At 40.1% G+C, this 23369-nt stretch overlaps 1 protein-coding gene across 1 annotated transcript; it reads left to right on the plus strand.

Annotated features, from left to right (window-relative positions):
* The first annotated feature begins 1448 nt into the window (after positions 1-1448).
* Positions 1449-23366, plus strand: LOC146580511 (urea transporter 2). The gene is made up of 8 exons (XM_085267261.1): positions 1449-1758; positions 3079-3268; positions 3823-3951; positions 6557-6746; positions 13428-13575; positions 20590-20721; positions 22408-22457; positions 22836-23366. Exons 1-8 carry the CDS (start codon positions 1632-1634, stop codon positions 23016-23018), a joined length of 1149 nt encoding a protein of 382 aa, XP_085123387.1. The 5' UTR covers positions 1449-1631; the 3' UTR covers positions 23019-23366.
* Positions 23367-23369: the final 3 nt, after the last annotated feature.

The raw sequence follows: 23369 nt of genomic DNA on the forward strand, positions 1-23369 counted from the left end.
CTGAAGTAACCAAACTATAAAACTAACTAACACAAGAAAACATGTACGGTGGCAGGGAAAATAAAACCACAGAAACACAAAAGAGTACAACAAAACCGACACAATGATGTTATGCGCAGATTTTCTGTCTGTCACACATGTTGTACAGTGTTTTTCTACAGACTTCACACACTTCTCTGTGTCACTGTACAAGTTACTTAACAAAACCCATCTGGTGGAACTGTATTTTTCTTCAGAGCAAAGGTCTTTTGGTTGATTCCTCCCACATTTGATCAGTTTTCTGTTACAAGTAACACATTAATGCAGATAAGTCCATACTTTATACTTCACTGTAAGGCTCCACCCTCTGAGTGTGATGTGTTTATGCTCTCTGTGACCTTCACCCTCTGTTAAATTGAGTCTGTAGTAAAGTAAACAGAAAAACCTAACAAGAAGAATAAGAATATGCATATCAGTGCATGAGTGGCTTGTCCTCATGTGCTGTAGACCTGTGGCTGCGTGTGTCTTTATAAAACCACCACATTTGCAGGTCCAGCATTTTCCTTCCTCCTATTACAGTCCACTCGGTTGTGTGTCCATCTGTAGCTCTCTTCCATCGTCTGTGATTGATGAAATGAGCCAAGGAGGAGCAGCGACAAGCAGAGGGAAGTAGATGTATTTATTGAAGCAAATAAAAGATGGATAGAGCGTGGGAGATAGAGGAAGCAAGAAAGAGAGAGAGAGAGAGATGAGCTGTCAGGGGTGCTTGAATGGCACAGCAATTGCCACCTTGCTTTTCTGCTTCAGTTGAAGTGAAAAGATTCACTTTTGGAGATGATATGTGCCATTCTGCTATTGCTTTCACCTGCTCCACTTTGGGCCTGCTAATGGATGTGCAACAACTGCCGTGCATGCACACACACAAGCGCACAACTTGTAATGCAGTCACCACAGAGTCGTGTTCTTTTGTTTCTCAAGCTTAGATGTCAAATCAAAGCATTTTTCCAATATTTAGGTCATTCTGTGAGTTGTAAGCCACTACAAACCTGGAAGTTTTACAGGTATACACACACTTAAACTTCCAGAACTTGGTGTCAATAACATTTCCTCTCCTATATCTTTCTCAGAGAGGACACAGCAGCACAGAGATCTGGATTATATGTTACACCTTTTGGAAAAGCATCAGATAACATGAGGTCCACAAATGGCTTTACAAATAAGGAAAGGCAAACATTCACACACATGCTGTAATAAAAAGTGGATGAGTAGCTTAAATGAACAAACAATAGGTAATGAGATGTCAGAGTGGGGCTGGCTGAAGAGAGGAGAAAGAGAGGACAAGGTCTTCTTCCTCTGATTTTGTTGGACTTTGTTCGTCTCTGGCACTGTGCTCGAAAGCTGTGTGAATACGTTACCCCCCTGGTTTATAAGTTACCCCCTTAAACCGCACTGGAAAGGGAAGGGGGAGCGAAAGGGAGGCGAAGGAGAGTGGAGATGAACCAGAGGGAGCAGAAGGAAAGAACCAACAGAGGAACAAACACAGACGAGAACAGAACAAAAAGAGTCGCAAATAAGAAGAACCTTGAAGAGTTGCAGCATAATTATTATCCATTTGCCACGTTTTGTATTGGTGTGGCCCAGCAGCTGCAGGGATGTGGATAGAAACCAAAACAGAGATGGAGGAGGCCAGCAGGACGCGTGCCAGCTTCAGTCGGCGTGTGTTGAATGGCCTGCTATTGTGCAGTGGAGACATGGAGCACTTGGATAAGTACATGAAGGGTAGGAAAAAACTCACAATACATGTCATCCAGAAGCCTTTTCTTACAATACTAATCTTAACCCTTTAAAGCCGGTCAGAGCAGCCACGCTCCGTTTTGCGTAATTATTTTTAAATCCCTGTAGAACCAGAACCTCGTAAGCTAGCGCAATAAGTTTTTTGCATATGAAACCGGAGGAGTTGTACTTACATCTGATGCCATCAGCTTGTCCTCGGTCACGGTTTCCTTCCACATATAGCTTTGCAAAAATTGCATAAAAAGCGCTTGCAGGAACAAAAGCACAATATTTGCCGATCCAATCAGCTGTTCGTAACACTTCCCACATTGAAACAGATGTCAGCACGAACGATCGCATGTCCGCCATTTCCTGCCTGAAACCGGAAGTGACGTCATTTCCGCGGAAAATGTAGTTTTTACTTGTAGGCCTTAAAAGCCTATATTGGTGTTTTTAAAAGTCATGTTTGACTTTATGCTTTTCTGAATAGTTTCTCAGATGCTTAGAACTCGAATTGCACTGCTTTAAATAGTTTATTTTGATGCACCTGCTGTTTTCTTTGCAAATTTGCATCATAGGATTGTTTTTCGTTTTTCCTGCAGTGTATATAAAAATTGCTGTATCTCAAAAATAAAACTATAAAGACACTCAAAATAAATTTCCTGTTGTTGTAAACAATTTTTTGCAACTTTTTTGTATTTAAAGTTTTGAGGGATAAACCTCTTAAATTTCTCCAAGTAGAAATATATGTTAAAAAAAAAAAAAAAAAAAAAAAAAAAGATTTTAAATTTTTTTGTAGTTTATTGCACTTTTTTGCAATTAATGTAGATACTATGGACTTAATGCATACATATTATTAAAATATGGGCTATAACAGTTGTATTGATATATAGCACCTTAAAATGCTCCCAAAAATGACACTACAGCATGTAAAAACATAAAGTAAGCTCTGGCAGACTTGGTTCTATGGTAGGTCTTAAAGGGTTAATGTAATTAATTGCAAAACTTTGCCACTAGAGGAAGTGCTAAATTACCATAATTATAAATAAATGATTCAAAAAAGCTTACATCACCATTAAAACACTCAGATGCGACTCCCACAGAGAATACTGTCGCACTTTCTCTCCAACTTGGAACGAAATTATCATTAAAATCCAATTTTGATTCTGCTATAAAACCCTGACTTAGCAACAAGAAATCCAACTGCGGCTGAAATTTTGTAAAAGTTGCACTCGCCTCTTTCAGTCCACTTTTACATCTGCAAGCATCTTGCTGTGAAGTGCTGTTTATTTATAGGGACCCTTTTTTTTCCTCATGTGTCCTCAGACAAGTCATTTGTGCTACAGCTGGCAGTCTGTGGCCTGAGAGGGGTGACCAGGGTAATTCTGGCCAACAACCCGCTGAGTGGTGGTCTCATCCTGGCTGCCCTGTACTGGGCTTCCCCCTGGCAGGGCCTGCTGGGAACTCTGGGAGTGTTGGCCTCCACGCTAACAGCTGTCATCACAGGACAAGACAGGTGGGATGATATAGAAATGCACAAACACAGGCAACACTACAGAGGCTGAAAGCAGTGAACATTTATGTGTCCATATTTAATGCTTTGGTCATTCTAAAAGCACATAAATAAAACATATCCTCTTTAACCTTTGACCTTGTAATCTACTCAGGTTCGCTATTGATCGGGGCTTCTACTTAAAATTCACAACTATAAGCCCTGCATACACACCACCCTGCATTTATTTTTGAAGCCTTCTCCCTGTATTTATACCATACAAAGTGAAATGTGTTTTTAAGGTTTATAAAACAATTCCAGCTGAACAGGAGATCCTCAAATTTTTAACTTTGACTTGCAGAGAAAATTTAATGTCACCCATGGGCCTCAGCTCATTAACTCAACTGAACATTTTATTTTTCTTGAGAACCCATTAAAATCTATTTAAAGCTTTGTGTTGCATTACAGAAAAAACAGTACAGATTTATTACCTTTCAGGGGTTTTTTTTATTTATGTATTTATTTGCAAAATGTAATCGTCATATGTAAATATTCCTGTTCTGTGTCTGCGTGTATAGTGTTGAGGTGGCGGGAGGTCATCATGGTTTTAATGGCATGTTGGTGTCTCTGCTTATGGGAGTGTATAGCTCAGCTGGAGACTGGTACTGGTGGCTCCTGCTGCCTGTCTTCCTGGGGTCGGCAACATGGTAAGAAACACATACACGGACGCATGTATTTTATATTCCCTTCTTGTGTGTCCATTTTATTATAGTATAGTAGTAGTATTTCCTCAGAGTGCTTTCTCAACTCTCAAGGTTTCTCAAGGTTAATGGTTCAGGTAAGGGAATGGCTGTCATTCATGTTGTCCTTTCAGTCAGATTCTCCAAATTCAAAAGAAGATTTTTCCTTCTGTCTGCAGTCGTTCATATCTTTAATATCTGACTCTGTTTGCAAACTTCCCCATCTTTCTATATGTACTGTACATGTGAAAATCGCGGTCAACAAATATGACACTGATTAATCCAAATATAGCATGAAAGGAGGAGCTGACGTGGAGATGGGTTGCAAAGCAGCTTGGACATGCAAAGCAACCAGAGGCAAGCTATGGCATGTTGCCTAAATAGCATGCTGTAAATGTGAGGTGCCGGTTGAATGCATAGAAAGTGTATCAGCTGAGCCAGCAGTGATGCAGGCTGGCACTTAGATCAGCTGATCTACAGAGATTATATATTCTTTAAAATACATCTTGTTATTTATTGATACATTAGCTACTTGATTCTTTTTAGGGAGTAATTTTCAAGTACCCACCACCTCAGGCGTTTTCCAGACTTTAACAAATGTTAAGGTTGGTGTCATTCAGAAAAAAAAGTAGTTCATCATTATCATTATCATTATTTTCTTATCAAAAATGAACAAAGATGAATTTGTTAAATTTCTCAGTGCAGTAATGTATATTTTAAACAAAGCACATTGGAATAAAGCTTCCCCATCATGAGTTGTCTCTGCTGAGATCTACAGTAGTCAGTCAACAGGATATTCAAGAAAAAGAAGTGACTGCCTCAGTGACAAAACGTGCCTCCCACTGAAAAGTCCAGATAAACATTACAGTGGGGCAAAAAAGTATTTAGTCAGCCACCGATTGTGCAAGTTCCCCCACCTAAAATGATGACAGAGGTCAGTAATTTGCACCAGAGGTACACTTCAACTGTGAGAGACAGAATGTGAAAAAAAATCCATGAATCCACATGGTAGGATTTGTAAAGAATTTATTCGTAAATCAGGGTTGAAAATAAGTATTTGGTCAATAACAAAAATACAACTCAATACTTTGTAACATAACCTTTGTTGGCAATAACAGAGGTCAAACGTTTACTATAGGTCTTTACCAGGTTTGCACACACAGTAGCTGGTATTTTGGCCCATTCCTCCATGCAGATCTTCTCGAGAGCAGTGATGTTTTGGGGCTGTCGCCGAGCAACACGGACTTTCAACTCCCGCCACAGATTTTCTATGGGGTTGAGGTCTGGAGACTGGCTAGGCCACTCCAGGACTTTCAAATGCTTCTTACGGAGCCACTCCTTTGTTGCCCGGGCGGTGTGTTTTGGATCATTGTCATGTTGGAAGACCCAGCCTCGTTTCATCTTCAAAGTTCTCACTGATGGAAGGAGGTTTTGGCTCAAAATCTCACGATACATGGCCCCATTCATTCTGTCCTTAACACGGATCAGTCGTCCTGTCCCCTTGGCAGAAAAACAGCCCCATAGCATGATGTTTCCACCCCCATGCTTCACAGTAGGTATGGTGTTCTTGGGATGCAACTCAGTATTCTTCTTCCTCCAAACACGACGAGTTGAGTTTATACCAAAAAGTTCTACTTTGGTTTCATCTGACCACATGACATTCTCCCAATCCTCTGCTGTATCATCCATGTGCTCTCTGGCAAACTTCAGACGGGCCTGGACATGCACTGGCTTCAGCAGCGGAACACGTCTGGCACTGCGGGATTTGATTCCCTGCTGTTGTAGTGTGTTACTGATGGTGACCTTTGTTACTTTGGTCCCAGCTCTCTGCAGGTCATTCACCAGGTCCCCCCGTGTGGTTCTGGGATCTTTGCTCACCGTTCTCATGATCATTTTGACCCCACGGGATGAGATCTTGCGTGGAGCCCCAGATCGAGGGAGATTATCAGTGGTCTTGTATGTCTTCCATTTTCTGATGATTGCTCCCACAGTTGATTTTTTCACACCAAGCTGCCTGCCTATTGTAGATTCACTCTTCCCAGTCTGGTGCAGGTCTACAATACTTTTCCTGGTGTCCTTCGAAAGCTCTTTGGTCTTGGCCATGGCGGAGTTTGGAGTCTGACTGTTTGAGGCTGTGGACAGGTGTCTTTTATACAGATGATGAGTTCAAACAGGTGCCATTCATACAGGTAACGAGTGGGGGACAGATACGCTTCTTACAGAAGACGTTACAGGTCTGTGAGAGCCAGAGACTTTCCTTGTTTGAGGTGACCAAATACTTATTTTCCACCCTGATTTATGAATAAATTCTTTACAAATCCTACCATGTGAATTCATGGATTTTTTTTTCACATTCTGTCTCTCACAGTTGAAGTGTACCTCTGGTGCAAATTACTGACCTCTGTCATCATTTTAAGTGGGGGAACTTGCACAATCGGTGGCTGACTAAATACTTTTTTGCCCCACTGTATACACTTTCTGGGTTTTCCTTTTGTCTATTTCATTTCTAAATGAAATAGACAAAATAGTAATATTTCTAATTACTTCTTCCTTACTCTTTTCATTTTTTCAGTGTCTTTCTGTTTAGTGGACTCTCATCGTTTTTAGACCGCTGGGACTTGCCTGCTGCCGTGTTTCCCTTCAACATTATTATCATCCTCTACCTCCTGTGTACTGGCCCAGAACACCCCTATTTTCCACACCACTCAATAAAACCACCAGGGGCCCTGGAGCCCAATGCTACAGAGCTCATAGCATTACAGGTAAAGAATATGTAAAACCTCTGAACTGGGATTCTGTCTGATAAATACTGTAGAAGTAATTACGTGAAGGTACAGAGAGGCAACTATAATCTGGAATCGACAACTAAAACCTTGAGATATGGAATAAGAATGACCAAAATACTGAAGGCTACATTGTAACTAGGGATGGGTATTGATAAGATTTTCACAATTCCGATTCCATTTTCGATTCTGTTTAACGAATCGATTCTTTATCGATTTTTTTTTTTAAATAAAGAGAACACTAAGGTCGATTAGCTTACAACTTTGTTTTATATCTCTTTGAACAAGATAGAAATTTAGGAGTAACATGGCCTTACAAACCCAGCAGTGAGATCTTAAGAGATCCACAGCCGACGGCTTTTCAATGGGGTGTCACAGGGTCCCCAGGAAAAAAAATAGTAAATGAAAAATTATAAAATAAATATTCTTCTGTAGCAATAACAAAGTATAACATAAAGTATTCAGTAGCAATTACACAAGAATATCCAGTAATGTCCCTGCCTACAATTAAACACGTTCACTTACCGAAAATCGGGGGTATCTCCTGTGGCAAATGGGTGCAAGCCTTTGACCACAAACTTAGACGAATGTCACCGAGCAGTGACTATCCTGGCCTGAAAGGAGACGCTACCGGTAGACTGCAGCGAGAACTGCCAGCATCTGAGCCAGACTCTGTCTGTCTCTCTCATCATGGTCGCCTAAATGCACAGCAATGGCAGGTTTTGTAATAAGGCAGATCGCGCTAACATAATATGCACTGTTAGTTGATTATTTACCTGCCGCATTAACAGGAGAAGGACGTGCAAACGTTACCGCTGCTGCTGGGTTGAGATTCACGAGTCCGGAGCGGAATTAAAAACTTCATTTAAGGTCATCGTGTGTTTTGTGAGCAAATGCTTTTGCATAGTCGTAGTGTTTCCTCCCTTAAATGAAATATCTACTTTGCAAGTATTGCAAGTTGCCCTGTTGTCATCCGTTCTCGTAAAGTATAACCAAACTTTTGAGCGTTTGAGCCGCCATGTTTCCTGCCAGGTAAATGACGCTCCGCAACGTGGTGACGTCATTCGGGGCGACTGGAATCGATAAGGGAATCGATTGCAAAAATGGCAAACAATTCCAAGGAATTGAAACAGTGGGAACCGGTTCTCAACAAGAACCGGTTTTCGATACCCGTCCCTAATTGTGACAGATTTTTATACCTGTCACTCTTTTGATTTTTGATTTACTTTCATACTGGGACAGAAAGTCTAACACAATGAAAATGAATTGTTCATTTGTCTCATATCATCTAGCCATGTCCAGGTGCATTATTTGCCTCAGGCCTTAGCTCCCTGAAGTTGTCCAAATGTTTTCTGTGAAACTGTGAAAATTATTGAGACTGATTTCTGCATATTCAAGTTTATGTTAGAGTTGACATCTTGGTTTTCAGTCTGACTGTGTTGGCTCAGTCCTACTGGCACAATCACCCATTATATCCTGTCTATTCACTCAGGTGCCATTTCCTAGAGTATGAAGTACTGTTTATTGCTATTTCATTACAAAAAGAGACATTTCTGTTTTCTGGCTGTCCTCACTGATATAATTAGAACTATTGAAACTATTAAAACGGATTATGAAATAAATGTGTTAAGTGTCATATAAGCTATAAACAGTACATAAAAAAAAAATCTAAATCTCTAACATCTTGCATAACCAAATAACTGTCTTTCGTGCGAGCCTAATTTCACTGGCACTAGTGATACTGTTAACTTCAGTGATAATTATCACACAGGAGAGTCAGATTTACAGTAACATTACTTTGAGACGAGGATCATTTAATGATCCAGAACACAGGTGGGCTGTGCTCAATGCATTAGGAGAACTTTATTACAGCACTATATCTCATTGATGCCATTAGGAGTTTATTAGTATCCCACACATATAAAAGCAAGTCACACTTTCTTAAAATGTGTCTCTCTGCTGAGAGTTAATGGTGCTGTGAGACTAGTAGAGAGGAAACTAATATTCTTATCCAGGATGTGCCAGAGGGGTAAATATTAAATAGTGAAAATATGCTGGCAAAGACGATTTTTAAAGATTTGGAGTCCAGCAGTGAATGCATTCGAAGTGCACCATGGGAAAAGTTTTAATTAATTTTAGTATGATCCCATTTTCTTCTAGATAGACAAATGCATATATATGAAAAAATTATAAGTGCAATTACTGGACAAGGTTGTACAGTTTGTACAATTTTAACCCACACTTGGAAACAACATGAATGCAGGATGGAGCCATGCCTTCATTTTTTTTTTTCCCACCAAATGTTGATCTTACCATCCAAATGTTGCAGCATTAATCAAGGCTCATCAAAACAGGCAATGTTTTTCCACTTTTCTCTTGCCTCTCTACATTGTTCAAGGTTTTCAGAGTTACCTTGGCTGTAAAGAGTGGACGCTGTTACTGTTTCCTTCCTATCGGTTTGCAGCTTTGTGGCCATTCTCCGCTGACATCTGGCGTTAACAAAACATTTTCCCTTCAGTGATCTAATAGGTAAAGTCGCTTTCTTGGACCATTCTCTGTAAACCCTAAAGGTGGTTTTCCAGGAAAATCCCAGCAGATCAGCATTTTCTGAGATCCTAAGACCAGTGCATCTGGTGCAAACAATGATGGAACATTAAAAGTCACTTAAATCAGCTTTCCTCTCTCTGATATTTCTTCTTTCTTCTCTCTCATGTCTAAATATACTGAGAGCTTTTAATGAGATTGGCTAATTAGATATTTATTTTACTAAGCAGCAGAACAGGTGTACCTAACAAAGGAGACAGGGAGTGCCTAATCACTCCACTTTAAGTCCCACCAGCACATTAGCCACTTGATTGGTTTTATGAAATTCTGCCTGAGAAGTATCAAACTACGTGATGGTTAAATGGATTTCTGTTACTGATGAGCTGACATCATGAGGACTTCCACTAGAGATGCTGCTCATTTGCAGTCACAAACGGAAATATTAGAAGTTGGTAGGATATATAATGAAGAAAAAAAAGAGACAGAAACCAAGCTTAACTAAGGCCAGGGTTATCCTAAGAGTGCGCATCATGTTGCAGCCTGGTCTCCAGAGTGAACAAGTAACTGGGAGCACTATGTGCATAAGAGCAGCCAGCTATGACTCACCAGTTACTTAGCAACAGTCAGTGGTGGCGCTCCTGTTTGGAAATTATAATGAGTCAAAACTGTTTCAACGGATGATTTTTGCTGGGAGAATGTGATTGCACAGGTTAAGCTCTTTATAAAGGTTACGGTTTTAATTGTATTCTTTTCCGTTTCTATGGAGAGAAAGGGCTTGGACTTGTGATGAATGGTTTAAATATCAGGTTCCCAGTAAGTTTGGGAGTAGGTGGGTGGGCTGAGGTGGGGGTTCATGGGGATTTGGGAACTTGGGGCTCAGCAGTCAGGGACAAAAAGACAAAACAAAGTGAGAACTTACTCCTGAATTTGAAGCTGAAAGTATAGTAGACTGTCTACAAGTTGCTGAACAGTGTACCTTTGTAAGGAATTTATTTCCTTTCATCTCTTGAATTCAAATGAAAGGCACTTACCTTGAGCTGCTTCTCACAAGACAGGAATCCAGACTCTCACCAGCTGCTGTGTTCGGCTTTTGATCTCAGTCAGCCAGCTGGCATCTCAGCACTTACACAGCGACTGAATTTAAATTCGATCTTTGGCAGACCCAATTAGGTGACCCAAATCAGAAAAGCTTTGTGGTCATGTGGATATTATAATGTCTTAACAGCTAGGTTTATGCTCTAATGACAATTTGGCAGTTTAAAAATATACAGTCTATACAAAAATATTTTGTATAGACTCACACAGAGAAACACCAAATACGCTGGCATGACATCAGGTCACTGACTTGATCATGGAAGAATATCCAGTTTCTTTGTGTTGAGAAACTCCTGTGTTGTCATTGCAGTATGCTTTGTGTCATTACCATTGTACTGTGAAACTCTGTCAGATTAATTTTGCAGCATTTGGCTGAAACTGAGCAGAAAGTAAAGCCCTGCACACTTGAGAACTCATCCAGTTATTTCTGTCATCATCAGCAAACACATCATTTCCACTTGCAGCCATTCATGAGGACATCTCATGATTGTGGATTCTGACAGTGATGTGACTGCTTTCTCAAGAGTGTCCTTGACTGGTGGAAGGGGGGTTTTATATCAAAGGAAGTAATTTACAGTCATCAAGGTTGAGGGCCAAATTATCAGCTAACTTGCATTATTTTTCATTTTTATTTCTCATCTTACCAAAGCACACTCGTAGTCAGCACAGACTGCTTTCTCAACGAAACTGGAGCTCCAGATTCTCTCCTGGGCTGTTAGTACAATTAACCTCACAGCAATTCATGCTGTTTGTCAGATAACCAGCACCACAAACACGGTCAAAAGGTGCAGGTTAGTGACTCCAATTAGCCAAGGTTATGTCTAGAAGATAACCGAGAGCATAGTTTGAACCCACTTGTCAAACAAAGAGGACAAAAAGGAGTTATGCATTAACAAGCCCAATAACCCATGCATGACCTCAAGCCTTAATTCGGTTTATGTAAATATTTTATCCCATGTTGGGCAACATGCTGGTGTGATGGCACTCTTGCCTCGCAGCGAGAAATTTCGGGAAATGAATCCACCATCAGGCCGAGGGTCTTTCTGTGTGGAGTTTGCATCTTCTCCCCGTGTCTGCATGGGTTCTCTTTGGGTACTCTGGCTTCCCCCCACAGGCCTGAGACATGTAGTTAGGTTAATTGGTGACTGTAAATTATCCATAGGTGAATATGTGAATGCAAATAGTTGTCTGTCTCTCGCCTTATGGCAAATGGGATAGGCCACTCATGACCCAGATAATCAGAAGAAAAGGGATTGATTTTATCCCATGTGTTGTTGCCACAAAAGAGAAAATGACATATAGATACCAAATGCATTAGGCAGTAGTCAGGTGAGGCACAGCTGCAGGAGAAGCCAACGCACCGGAGCTGCATCGGCTCACCACGCCGTCCTGCTTAAATAGCACTGGGTCCTGAGTGTGTGTTGTGGTTGGTGAAGTATTTGGCGGTGATCTGGAAAACTGCACCCGAGTATTGTTAAAACAGCAACCGTGAATAAAGTATGCTGGAAAGCATGAACGTGTGGTCGGGTCTGCCGTGGATACACCAGCTTAACGCATATGCAAATTTGAGCATTTTAACATGGGAGTCAGCTGGAATTGAATAGCCTGTGGAATCAGCCAAGAATCAAGTGTCCATTTAGGGAACTTCAGTCTTTGGCTCCTGTGCTTTGACTTCAGCTTTCATCCACTGGAGCCGAGAGACATTCTTTCAGTTTTTGTGCATGACTTTGCTTCATTATTTCTTTAAGAAAATAACAAAACACTGATGGCAGGGACATGACCTTAGAAGACCTGTAAGCAGGCTTCCTGGTATGAAGCTATCTGACAGAGACTACAGACTGAAGTTGTTTCTTCTTTTTTGTAGCACATTGCCTAAAGTGCATTTCTGTACACGACGATATGCAAAGTAACTGCAAAGTTGTATAAACTAGATTAGCCATGCTGCCAGCCGTCAGCCCTGTAAGGTGTCCTGAATATGGAGTCAAGATTTACACACGATTCCATTAACAAGCATCACACCCCGTGGCACAGTTTGTCCCTCACACTAAATAATTACTTTCCACAACTTTCAGCTCCATCACCTCAGATTCTTTTTTTCAGTTTTTTTCCCCACATATCAAAGTTTCTCCATCTTTCCCTCCTTCAGACATATTTCATTGTTTCCTTTCTGATTCACTCCATCTGTCTGTCTTTCATCGCATAAAAAGCTGTTCCTTTAACTTAATAGATTCCCTTTTTGTTTGTTACTTATGAGATTTACACCCTCTAAACCGTTCTTTTCATCTCTGTGCCTCTCTTCCTTCCAGTCTGTTTCCCTGCTCTGCTGTGCAAATCTCCTTCCTCCTTTCTTCCTTCTTTATCTCTCTCCTTCCCTTTAGTTTACAACGAACAAGGTCACTGTGATCCTGTCCCATCCTCATATTCCTTGCTACTTCTTCTTTCCTCTTCCTAATTTCCCCATTTTTATCCAGTATTTATTTTCTGTTGCTCTCTGTTTTACTTTTCTTCCATCAGTCTTCCTCCTCCATTCTTTCTTTCACTCATGTTTCCTCTGGTTCTCTCCAGAGATGGTGATGACGTCGATCCTATTTATATTTGATGTCTTCGGCTTCAGTCAGTCTGCTGAGGATGGTGCTCTGGCTGCACTTCACTGACAGTGTATTTAATCTTGCACAAACACACACGCATACACAGGCACGCATGCAAGAGTTACAGCAATATAATGAAAGACCGTTTATGACTTCCAAATATCCGCGACAGGCAGGTGCACCAGCACATCACCATGGAAACTCTTCATTTAACTGGTTTGGATGCAGCACGGGTGTGTGTGAATGTTGGTAAAAAAAAAAATGCTGATTTAAGCTGCAAGAAAGTCACTGAGGTTATTTCAACCATTGTGTTATTATGTTTTTGTGAGAGTGTTTCTGCTCTTGCAACTTATATAAATTCTGTGTAATGCTCTTCAGTATGCTAGGTAATAAAAGCAAAGCAAATAATCCCCTAAGTCCTCTCTTTGTCCAGGTAATACGTGGCATCCCTCTTGGAGTGGGTCAGATCTTTGCCTGTGGGGACCTGGGACCGTCCCTTCTCATCTTGGGAGCAGTTTTCCTCTACTCCCCCTTGCTCGCTGTCCATGCTCTGCTGGGATCCGCAGTAGGAACGCTGACCGGTTGGTTTCAATCTGTGTGCTCATGTGGCTGCGTGGGAGGAGTGGGAGAGAGAAAAGTGTTATTGCATTTGTTTGTGCATCATACAAATGCACCACTCACAATAAATCCCAATTTAACACAGTCTTCAGTGATACTGGGATCAACTTGTCAGCATTTCATTTTATGATACATCACCTTAGAGCTCACCACTTACAGGGAACTCCTAAGCTTCACAGTAAAATGTGAGGAGGTGAGTATTACTGTGTGAAAATAGTTGTGTAACAATGTCCTCAGTGGCTCTGGGGTACCATTTCCAAGCATGAGACAATATTTATGATAGAAAGCCAGCAGTACAAACTATTTATGCTTACTGAGGGGAGAAGTAAACATCACAAGGTAGTTTTGTTTGTGTTATGGGGGGGTAGAAGGATCCAATTTACCTTCACAAAGGACTTAAAGTCTGCCTTTTTTGAGCCTATTAGGCCTTTCTTGAAAACATTGTAAATATAAGACACAAAACACAAAGAGAAATACAGCCTCAGTCAGACTGAAAATTGGAGTAGCTCATGGTTCCCTACAGAGCTGCTCTAGGTCTGTTTCATGCTCTGACGTCTGTGATTTTACAAATTGTGAATCCATTGTTTATCCATATGAACCTGCTTTAGTTTACTTTAGGAAAAATGCACACATTGGACAGGTTGCAAATCAATTACAAGGCTGGAAGACACAGATTATTCATATTCTTATTCACACAATTATCCTACAGTAATTTACATGCCTTGAGATTGATACCCAGGTGGAAGCATGATGATAATCCCAACTGAGTCATTAACATTTACACATAATATACTGGAAAACTCTGTTTATATTAACAATATTAACAGATTTGGCCTAAAAGCTATGCTTTATCGTGCTTTACTGGTTTGTGAAACAGTGTGTCAAAGTTGGTGTTACGCATGTAGTCACACCTGTGCCCAAAAGCAAAATGCAATACCTCTGCCAGGACCTGAAGACGTAAATGTCTGCATGCGAAGTGTCAAATGAAAGTGTGTTGTAATGAGTTCAGTTTCAGGTTATGTTCATGCATCTCTCTGAAATTAAGACATGTCAGCAGCAGATATATAAATAAGAAACTGTTAGCAGCAGCAGCTTGTGCGCACGAAGCTAAATAAAACACAAAGCAATTAGCCATGCAGAGCACTAATACTGCTGGCTTATATACACACCCACGGGGCTGTGGCACAGTGTTCTTCTGATATCTGCTTCACTCTGACTCTGTTTACACAAAAGAATGAGAAACGCTGGACGTTCAGCACTGATTCCAGCCACATCTATGTAACTTTAGTAAAGTGTCCTAAAATACTGTGTGTGTGTGTGTGTGTGTGTGTGTGTGTGTGTGTGTGTGTGTGTGTGTGTGTGTGTGTGTGTGTGTGTGTGTGTGTGTGTGTGTGTGTACATCATGTGTGTTTGTAGCTATGAGTCATACAGAATAAAAAAAAGAAGAGTGGGAGTGAGCTGGTACAGCTACACACTCACACACACCTGTGGACACATGCTAACAGTGGCAGGGACATACACACAGGAGTGCAGAAACACACAAACACAAACAACCACACAGACTGCTGCAATAAAAACAACGGTGTGATGGGAAAGTAATCAAAGGGATGTGACTATAATGAGATTGTGTAGGAGACAGAGCCAAGAGGAAGCAGCCTGATGTAGCGTAGCAGCTAAATGCAGACAGACAAAATGCCAAAGTCTCTCTCACTGCTATTTGTGCATTCTCTCTTTTTTCTGTGATCCATTCTTCTTTCCTTCATTTCTTTGTAATGTGGCTTTTGCTCTTAGTGATTTTAGAATTTTAGTCATATTTTAGCCATATTAAGCTATTTGAAGTATTTTATTAACATGAAAGTCACTCACTTTTGTCTCTGTCATTTAGACACCTGTAATTTCGGGCTCCATCAGAAAGATTTTAGCTGCTGCAAAACCCAAAATTTAGCCGCTAGCCTAAAATATGCTCTTATCCAGCAAACAATCCTGTTCCTAATTTTAAATGCTGTTGTTACTGCAATTGGCTTACTATACATCTGCCAGGTGACAAATCTCTCAAAAAAGAATAAAACTAAACTTAATTTATTATTTTTGTACTTTTTGTCTACAAAAGTCTGATGTATCAGATTCCTCTGCATCACAGATCTCCACAGTTGTTCTTAACTACTAAACTATACTGTATATACAGTCATGAGAAAAGTTCATAACATTTACTGTGTAATTATAAGCATCATTTAACCTCTTGGTATTGTTTGGTGAACCAGAAGCTCTGAATAAATGTAAAATGGACACCCACACACCGAAAGAAAAGAAGCCACAGCGGCAACAATTGAGACAGTTGAGAGTGTGAATAAGTGCTACAAGGTTAAACTTACAACTGAATCCTGTTCAGCAGAGAATTAGAACAAGAATAGAAGGATCAGTGTCAGGAGACAAAACATGGAGATGGAGAATTGAGAAAGGGTATAATAAGTTTTGAAGGGAAAGTAAGGATAAGGCGTGACCTGAGTAAATGAAATAAAAAAGTGACAGGGAGAGAAACAACAAAAGACCTTGTATCATTATTTGGACAAGATAAGTAAACCGATAATCTTTTGTGATATACAAAAAAACCTGTATAATTCATCTATGGACTAAATGTCACCATTTTATTTCTTTGTTTGTTTGTTTGTTTAGGTTTTGTTTTGTACTTACAAAGTATGAAATCAGTGACAAAAACATAAATAAAAACAAAAAAAATGACTGTAGTGCTAAATGTGTAAAGATCAAATGGCAGGCAGGTGGCAGATGTTCAGAAATGTGTAATTTATTGACAGGCCGATGAAATCATTGAGGCTGTCTCAGCTTAACAGCTTCATCACCTTTTAATGTCTTCAGAAGGAGGCAGAAAGATACAGAAGCATGGGTCAGACTTGGAGAGGAGAGAGTGTGAGGACATTTTTAGAGCTGTCATTCAAAGGATTGTGCTGTAAACTAGTCCCATGAGGGATTTCAGGAGGAGGAGATCAGGGGCTGTATGTAGGCCATAGCCTGTCTACCTTCTGCTGCATTCATATTGTGTATCAGGTACAGGAGGAAAGAAAAAGTGAGGCATCAGAGAAGTCAACTACGGTTCACTCTTAACTCTGGGTTCTTTCATCAAAAGATTTTTCATCAAATCTCACATCTGCATTTGTGATTTTGCATAGCGTAGCATCAGGAGAACAAAAGAAAGGAGGAAGAAGGATGTTTATTTGTGACATGAAGTATAATGTTGTAATGCATAGGGATGTTTAAAATATATCAAATTAGAGTGTAAAGTAAACGGCAACACCTGCTTTTGTGATTTTATTTAGGCTCTTGGCAGAATTATGGTCAAACTGTACACCAGTGGTCTTGAGTCAGACCTTCGGGTATTACATAAGAAGCTTAACGACATACATGAAGTATTTTCTGTGAATGGCTGAGCTGAACAGTCGGAAATTTCTGTTTATAAAGTCAAAGCATGTTTCTATTAAATTTCATAGTAATAATGGAATAATGGAAATTTCCAAAGGTATGATGATTTCCAGCAAATAACTGCAATAATCATGAATCAGGCCAGCAAAAAGAAAAACTGCCCATTTCTACTATATTTCATAGTAATATTGTTTTCACATTTTTATTCCATTATTACCATGTTATTACCAAGCTGTAATATAAAGTACTACTAAAGCTAAGATAAATAATTCCATCTGATGCTTAGACTGTTGAACCCTAGAGAGTATTAACATTTGAGTCCACAATTTTCCCCCTTAAAAACATCAAAGGATGCGTCACTAGTTGCATGAAGCCCAGAGGATCAGCGCCTCCAGAATTACTTTCATGGGTATAGCCACTAAAAATATTGGGGTGGCACACCTGAAACAGAATTTCCAGCTTTATTATGCTGTTCCTGCCTCTCACCCTACGGTACCTAGGATAGCGCAGAATTATTACCAACATAGGACGGTCTTGTCAGGAGGGCCCACTGGGTGGGAAAGGAAATTTAGGAGGCAAATACCAAAATACCAAGTTAGACATTATGCAAAGTTCGTATGAGTTCATTGCGATAAATTTCTCCACCATTTAGTCTTTTTGCAAGTCACTGTTAATGGAGGAATGTGAAAAAGAAATGGGAGGAGAGGAGAAAAAAGGAGAGGGGACATACTGGATTTAATATGATATGAATACTCATTCTGACTCATTCTGATAGCACAGATGACATCAGAAAGAGAGTTTCACATCCAGAAACACACAAGAATAAAGACGTAAAAACAGTAAAAAAAAAAAAAATTTAGTATCCTCCAGGGACTTTCTCCATCAAAGCTATTAGTCTTTAATGGTGTAGAAAGAGACCAAGTGGGAAAAGGAGGAGTGATCAAACAATGAAGGGAACAAGAAAAGTACTGCGTGTGAGAAACAAAAGAAAATGGTTGGAATAAAAGATGGAGAGTGTGAAAGGAAGCAGAGACAAGAGGGGAGTGAAGCGTTTAACGAGCAGCTGCTGAAGGAGGTGGCCGTAAAAACAGAAAAAGCAAACGGGAGTGGAAGCCAATAGTCTAGCAGACACAGAGTAAGGAAGCACCACAGGGGTGTGGTCAGTCTGCTTCAGGTCCAGACTGCCAAAATGTTGCTGCCAATGCCTTGTAATAAGGAAATCAATCACAGCACTGCCTGAGGGTCATTAATCTACAGACGAGCCACCAAAATTGATAGTTCCTTATAAAATACAGTCTGTAAAACCAGCATCAAAGCGACCACGCACAGTCGCCATGCATTTAGACTGTGTATTATCTTTCATTTTCAGGCATTAAAATGAAAATGGCTGAAAGATAAAAAATAAAAATGTACTTAGCAAAGTGGAGCTCATCCAACTTAGTGCACATGTGTGTAAATGATTTATAAGAAGAGCAAATGGAGGATTAAAGGGTCACTCCTCACAACCAGACCGTGTTCAGTTATTTATTTTATAATATTCGACATATCCAGACAGTTAAAAATCCATCACTCCTACTACAGGGCTCGTGCAATATGCACTCTTTTTATCCAGTTTATATAGTCACTTGCATTAGATCTGAGGGAAGGCACTGGGGATTAGACACAATATTGGTGTGGCTCTTGGAATGGAAATATTTCAGAAGCTGGTGGATTATCACGCTATTTTTCACATTGATGAACAGAATTTGGGCATAATGTGTCCTAATGACTTACAGGTTAAGCTTGTTGTTAACGAGTACACGATAGATTGCCATGAAAGCTGATATTGGTATGTCCTTGAAATGAATATTAATTATTTCGATTGTGTCCTAACTATTAATCTGCAATCTACAACAGGTCAACATTTGAATATGTCCAATACTGTAATTAGATTATCTCCTGACATACTAATTAGCAATTGCTGGCATTCTGCTGATGGATTGGGATGCATTACATTAAAAGGTGTTTACCTACATGAGGGAAGTGAACATGCAGCCATTGCAAATTAGGTATATGACAATGGAGCAAAGTTTAAATAATCAATCAGGAAACAATCTAACACAAAAACTTTTCCAAAAGGTCAGATCTGCTCCAAATGTAAGGTTGAAGATGCATCCATCCAGCTCCATCTGTTGCCTTCCTCTTATCTGATTCAGGGTTACAGGTGGGCTGAGGTTATTCTGGGTCGAGAGGTGGGGTACACCGTGTACAGGTGACCAAGCTATTGCAGAACTAACCCAAACAGACAACTGTTCACACTCATATTCCGGGGTACACGAAGAGAACCCACATAGACAGAGAGGAAACAATCAAACTCCACATAGAAAAGCCTCAACCAGTCAGTGGATTGTGCGCCACAACACTGTGTTGCAATACTTTTTTCTTTTTTTTTACATTTCAACAAAGGTTAAATATTTCAGAGAAATGTTAACTGTCATGCTCACTGATTCTGGAAAAAAAAACTTGTTGGCCTTTGCAGACGAACTCAGTGGCTCTACGTGTTCTTACTTCATTGTATTGAAATTGTTATTTTCCCTCAAGAAGGTTAGGAGACATTGTGCAGCTGGTGCCGGAGGCCAGGGAGAAAAAATGTCAGTGCTTTTGGCCCTGCAGAGATTTATCTGGGCCAGCATGCCCCCTGTGCAGTTTGCTTTTAGTTTCAGCGTCACACTGTTGTGGATATCTCGTGTGCACGTGAGTCAGAGGCAAGGCATTGACCTTGTCTTAATCCACCTGCCTTCTTGACATCAAACTCAGAATGAATTAATCTCTTGTGATGAAGATTTGAATGTTATTCTCTGTTTCAAATCTAAAACTGCATGTCACTGATATGTTAAGTGTTAAGAAAATGTAATAGGCAGATTCCCTTTGGTGTGGCCCCATTCGACATACAGTGGCTCAATTCAACCTGCAATATTCTGGAATACAATAGACAAAGCAGGCAAACTGGCAGCGGTTACCTTAGTGATGCATCATATTCTGTAAACCCAGTTACACAAGACTTTAAAATACTAACTGCTCTTCTAGGAGCTTCAGTGAAATGTTGATATTTAGTGACATTTGTTCTCTAATCTGTGCTTTTCTCTTATTTTTGTATCTTGATTGTATATATATTCTCCTGTTTGCTATTTATTCTTGCTATCCACTATTTATATTTTATTGCTGTGGAGCACCCACAATTTCATTATACATGTACAATGACAATAAAGGCCGATTCTATTCTATTCTACTCTGGACCAGTTTTTGTCTCTTCCTGTGTGTTGATTTGAAGTAGCAGCCAGGAAACATTAAAATGTCCTTATTAGGTTACACGCAAATTACACGTTGCACTGAGAGCAGCCACACAATAGTGTGCATGTAGCACCACCACATGGACAGTTATTTAGTACTTCAGCTTGTCAGTGATGGATACAGTAATTAATTGTTATTTGTGTATTTCCACTTGTGTTATTACCATATTTGTGAACAAGTGTGACTCATTCATTGGCTCTTGTGTGTGGCAGGTTTGTCCATGGCAGTGCGTCATGAATCTCTGTACTCAGGTCTGTCAGGGTTTAATGGAGCTCTGGGCTGCATGGCTGTTGGAGGATTCTTCATCTTCAGCTTGTGGACACACCTCTTTGCTATCGCCAGTGGTAACACAGACACACAGACACACACAGGCACAGTTATTATCTGTTGTCTCAAGTATCTAATGGCAGTTAAATGACGCTGTAGTTACATAACAAATGATGTAAGATGGCATTTAAGTACAAATTTATTCTGGGGGATGCTCTTCTCTTGCCATTGTGTATACTCTAATATGCACAATAGCTTTCGCCTTAGAAAAAGCGCCCTACCAAACAAGTACCTTGGGTATCAGGAATGTGGTGGGAAATCTGACAAATGGAATATGTGGAGTTACCTGCTGTGGTGACGCCTTTTAGATAAGAGAACAGCTTAAAATGGCTTTCAACAGCAATACAACAATATTGTTTCCCATTTTTAAAATAATATGTTCTTGAAATGAAGTGGCCTTCCTTGTATTTGTCTTACAGAATTAATAAAACAGCAAAACAATATTTTTGCTTGTGTAATTGTGAGTCTCAGTACTTAAATATGCCACTGGAGGGCATCAAAGGTTTTATTACTGGTCCAAATGTAAGATTCCCATTGCCTCTGTCCATGGTGCTGAAGCATTAAAGCAGGCTGTCACTTAGCTTTAACCCTTTAAACCAGATGTGGACAACTCCAGGCCTCAAGGGCCGGTGTCCTGTAGGTTTTAGATGTATCCTTGACCCAACACAGCTGATTTAAATGGCTAAATGACCTCCTCAACATGTCTTGATGTTCTCCAGAGGCCTGGTAATGAAATAATCATTTGATTCAGGTGTGTTCACCCAGGGTGATATCTAAAACCTGCAGGACACCGGCCCTTGAGGCATGGAGTTGCCCACCCCTGGGTTAAAGCAGTCAAATGTATTTATTTTTTTTAAATTAATCTTGATAATGTGGGTAAAAAGTTTTCATGTGTCGAAAACCTGATAGTAATAAAGAAATACTCACAGCAACCAACTTACTTTGAGAGGAAATTGAGGTCAAACAAACAAGAGATAGTCACCCGTTTGAATGAAAGGCCTCTTTTTTGTGCATTTATGTAATTTGCTCAATGTGCTGATATCCTTTGACTCATCAAAATGTCACTTACTCCATCACAGCTCTTCTCAGTGAATCATCACTAAATGAATTCTTTTGTTGATCATTCTGATGTTGAATCATCCCTCCTTAAGAAGAATATGGCATGTCTCCATTAATGACCACATACGTATGAAATAAACAGCTTATTTAACCCGCAGTCACTCCATTTATGTACATACACTACTTCCACTTTCCTGTCATTAATTCAGTTTATTTCCCCCTTTTCTACATTATCCCTCTACTTATTACTGCTCCTCTCCTTTTTTCCTCTCCTTCATGCTGAATAGCTGTAATTACACTGAACAATTATTTCTAATTGTGTCAGTTATAAGCTGGAAAGGCACTCTGAATAGACAGATTATCTTTCTATTCAGAATGTGTTTCCTTTTCAAACCTTTAACACATAAATACAGAATAAAATTGCAGCTCAGGCAAAAAGCGGTACTGACCCCTCTGAAAAGGGACCTAATCTGCTCACATTAGGTAAATTGGCCTTACGTGGAGCTGGTACTGTGTCTACTGTCAGGAGAAAGTGCGACTAAATACCACAGAGCAGTATGTGAGACAGAAACCTGGAGAGTGATAGGGAGTGAACATGTGGAGGATATATTTGACCTAATCTTTTATTTTTCTCCCGTCCGCAGCCTTCTTCTCTGCATATGCTGACATTGCTTTGAGCAATTTGATGGGAACTGTGAGTACACACAGAGGCCTTTCACAACCCTTTTCACATTTTTGATCCCACGCTTGCAAGCTTGGCTTCTTATGTGTTATACTCTGTAGAACTTCCAATTCTTCCAAAGTAGGATATAACTTTCAAATTGATTGGAACTCGATTGTGAAATTTAAATCACTTTCTTTAGCCTTAAATGTGTTTACAGGAGCCACCAAATGTAACTAAAATAACTATAACTTTCAAATAAGTAGTTACAATCTAAAAACATTATGGATTCAGTGTCCTAAAAGCTTGCATATATATAGAAGGAGAATTTCCAAAAGCAGTGGACATGAAATTTTGTCTCACTTCAGTCTTATTCATTATTAAAGATCCTCTCTCTTTTTTTCTGCCAAGGTTGGTCTGCCAGCATGCAGCTGGGCAGCTACTCTGGTGGCCACACTGATGTTGCTGTTGACCGGCAGTTTAGCAGCGTACCGCATCCCGACTGGTCAAGTGAGAGCTCCTGAACGCAACCTGCAGTTGCGAAGCCAATGGGAAGCTGGAAACACCGAAGAAAGGGAGAGCGCAGATGTGTAGCGTGAGGATAGACATGCACCTGTGTACGCAGCACTGTATCTGGACTGTCATGTTGTTAGCTGGATGGAGTAGACCATAAAAGTTTTAGGTAAACATTCTCATGTCAGCATAGGCTTGTTAAAGATGGTGAACACTTTACTGAACACTTTAAGGAGGAGTTCATTCTATATTTTGCCCACAGTGTGGCAATTAAGGCACAGTAGTGAATTGATCAGTTGTCTTTACATAAATGTATGTGTTCAAACCTGACCATTTCTATTAAATATGTCAAATATTCCACTCTGATTAGCCCCCTGTATTATTTTCCTCAAATGACACACAAAGCCGACAGAAACAGGCACTTTAAAGGGA

This window comes from Mchenga conophoros, linkage group LG3, assembly GCF_057382185.1.
Source record: "Mchenga conophoros isolate Kocher_MC1m ecotype Shallow Benthic linkage group LG3, M_conophoros_male_GT1.1, whole genome shotgun sequence".
NCBI classification, from domain to species: Eukaryota; Metazoa; Chordata; class Actinopteri; order Cichliformes; family Cichlidae; genus Mchenga; species Mchenga conophoros.

What these genes read in the sequence shown, in the direction of transcription:
- LOC146580511 (XM_085267261.1), top strand. Translation starts at nt 1,632, where the DNA reads ATGTGGATAGAAACCAAAACAGAGATGGAGGAGGCCAGCAGGACGCGT. An exon ending in CTTGGATAAGTACATGAAGG is followed by an intron (nt 1,759 to 3,078) that starts GTAGGAAAAAAC and finishes ATGTGTCCTCAG; the next exon opens with ACAAGTCATTTGTGCTACAG. An exon ending in GTCATCACAGGACAAGACAG is followed by an intron (nt 3,269 to 3,822) that starts GTGGGATGATAT and finishes CTGCGTGTATAG; the next exon opens with TGTTGAGGTGGCGGGAGGTC.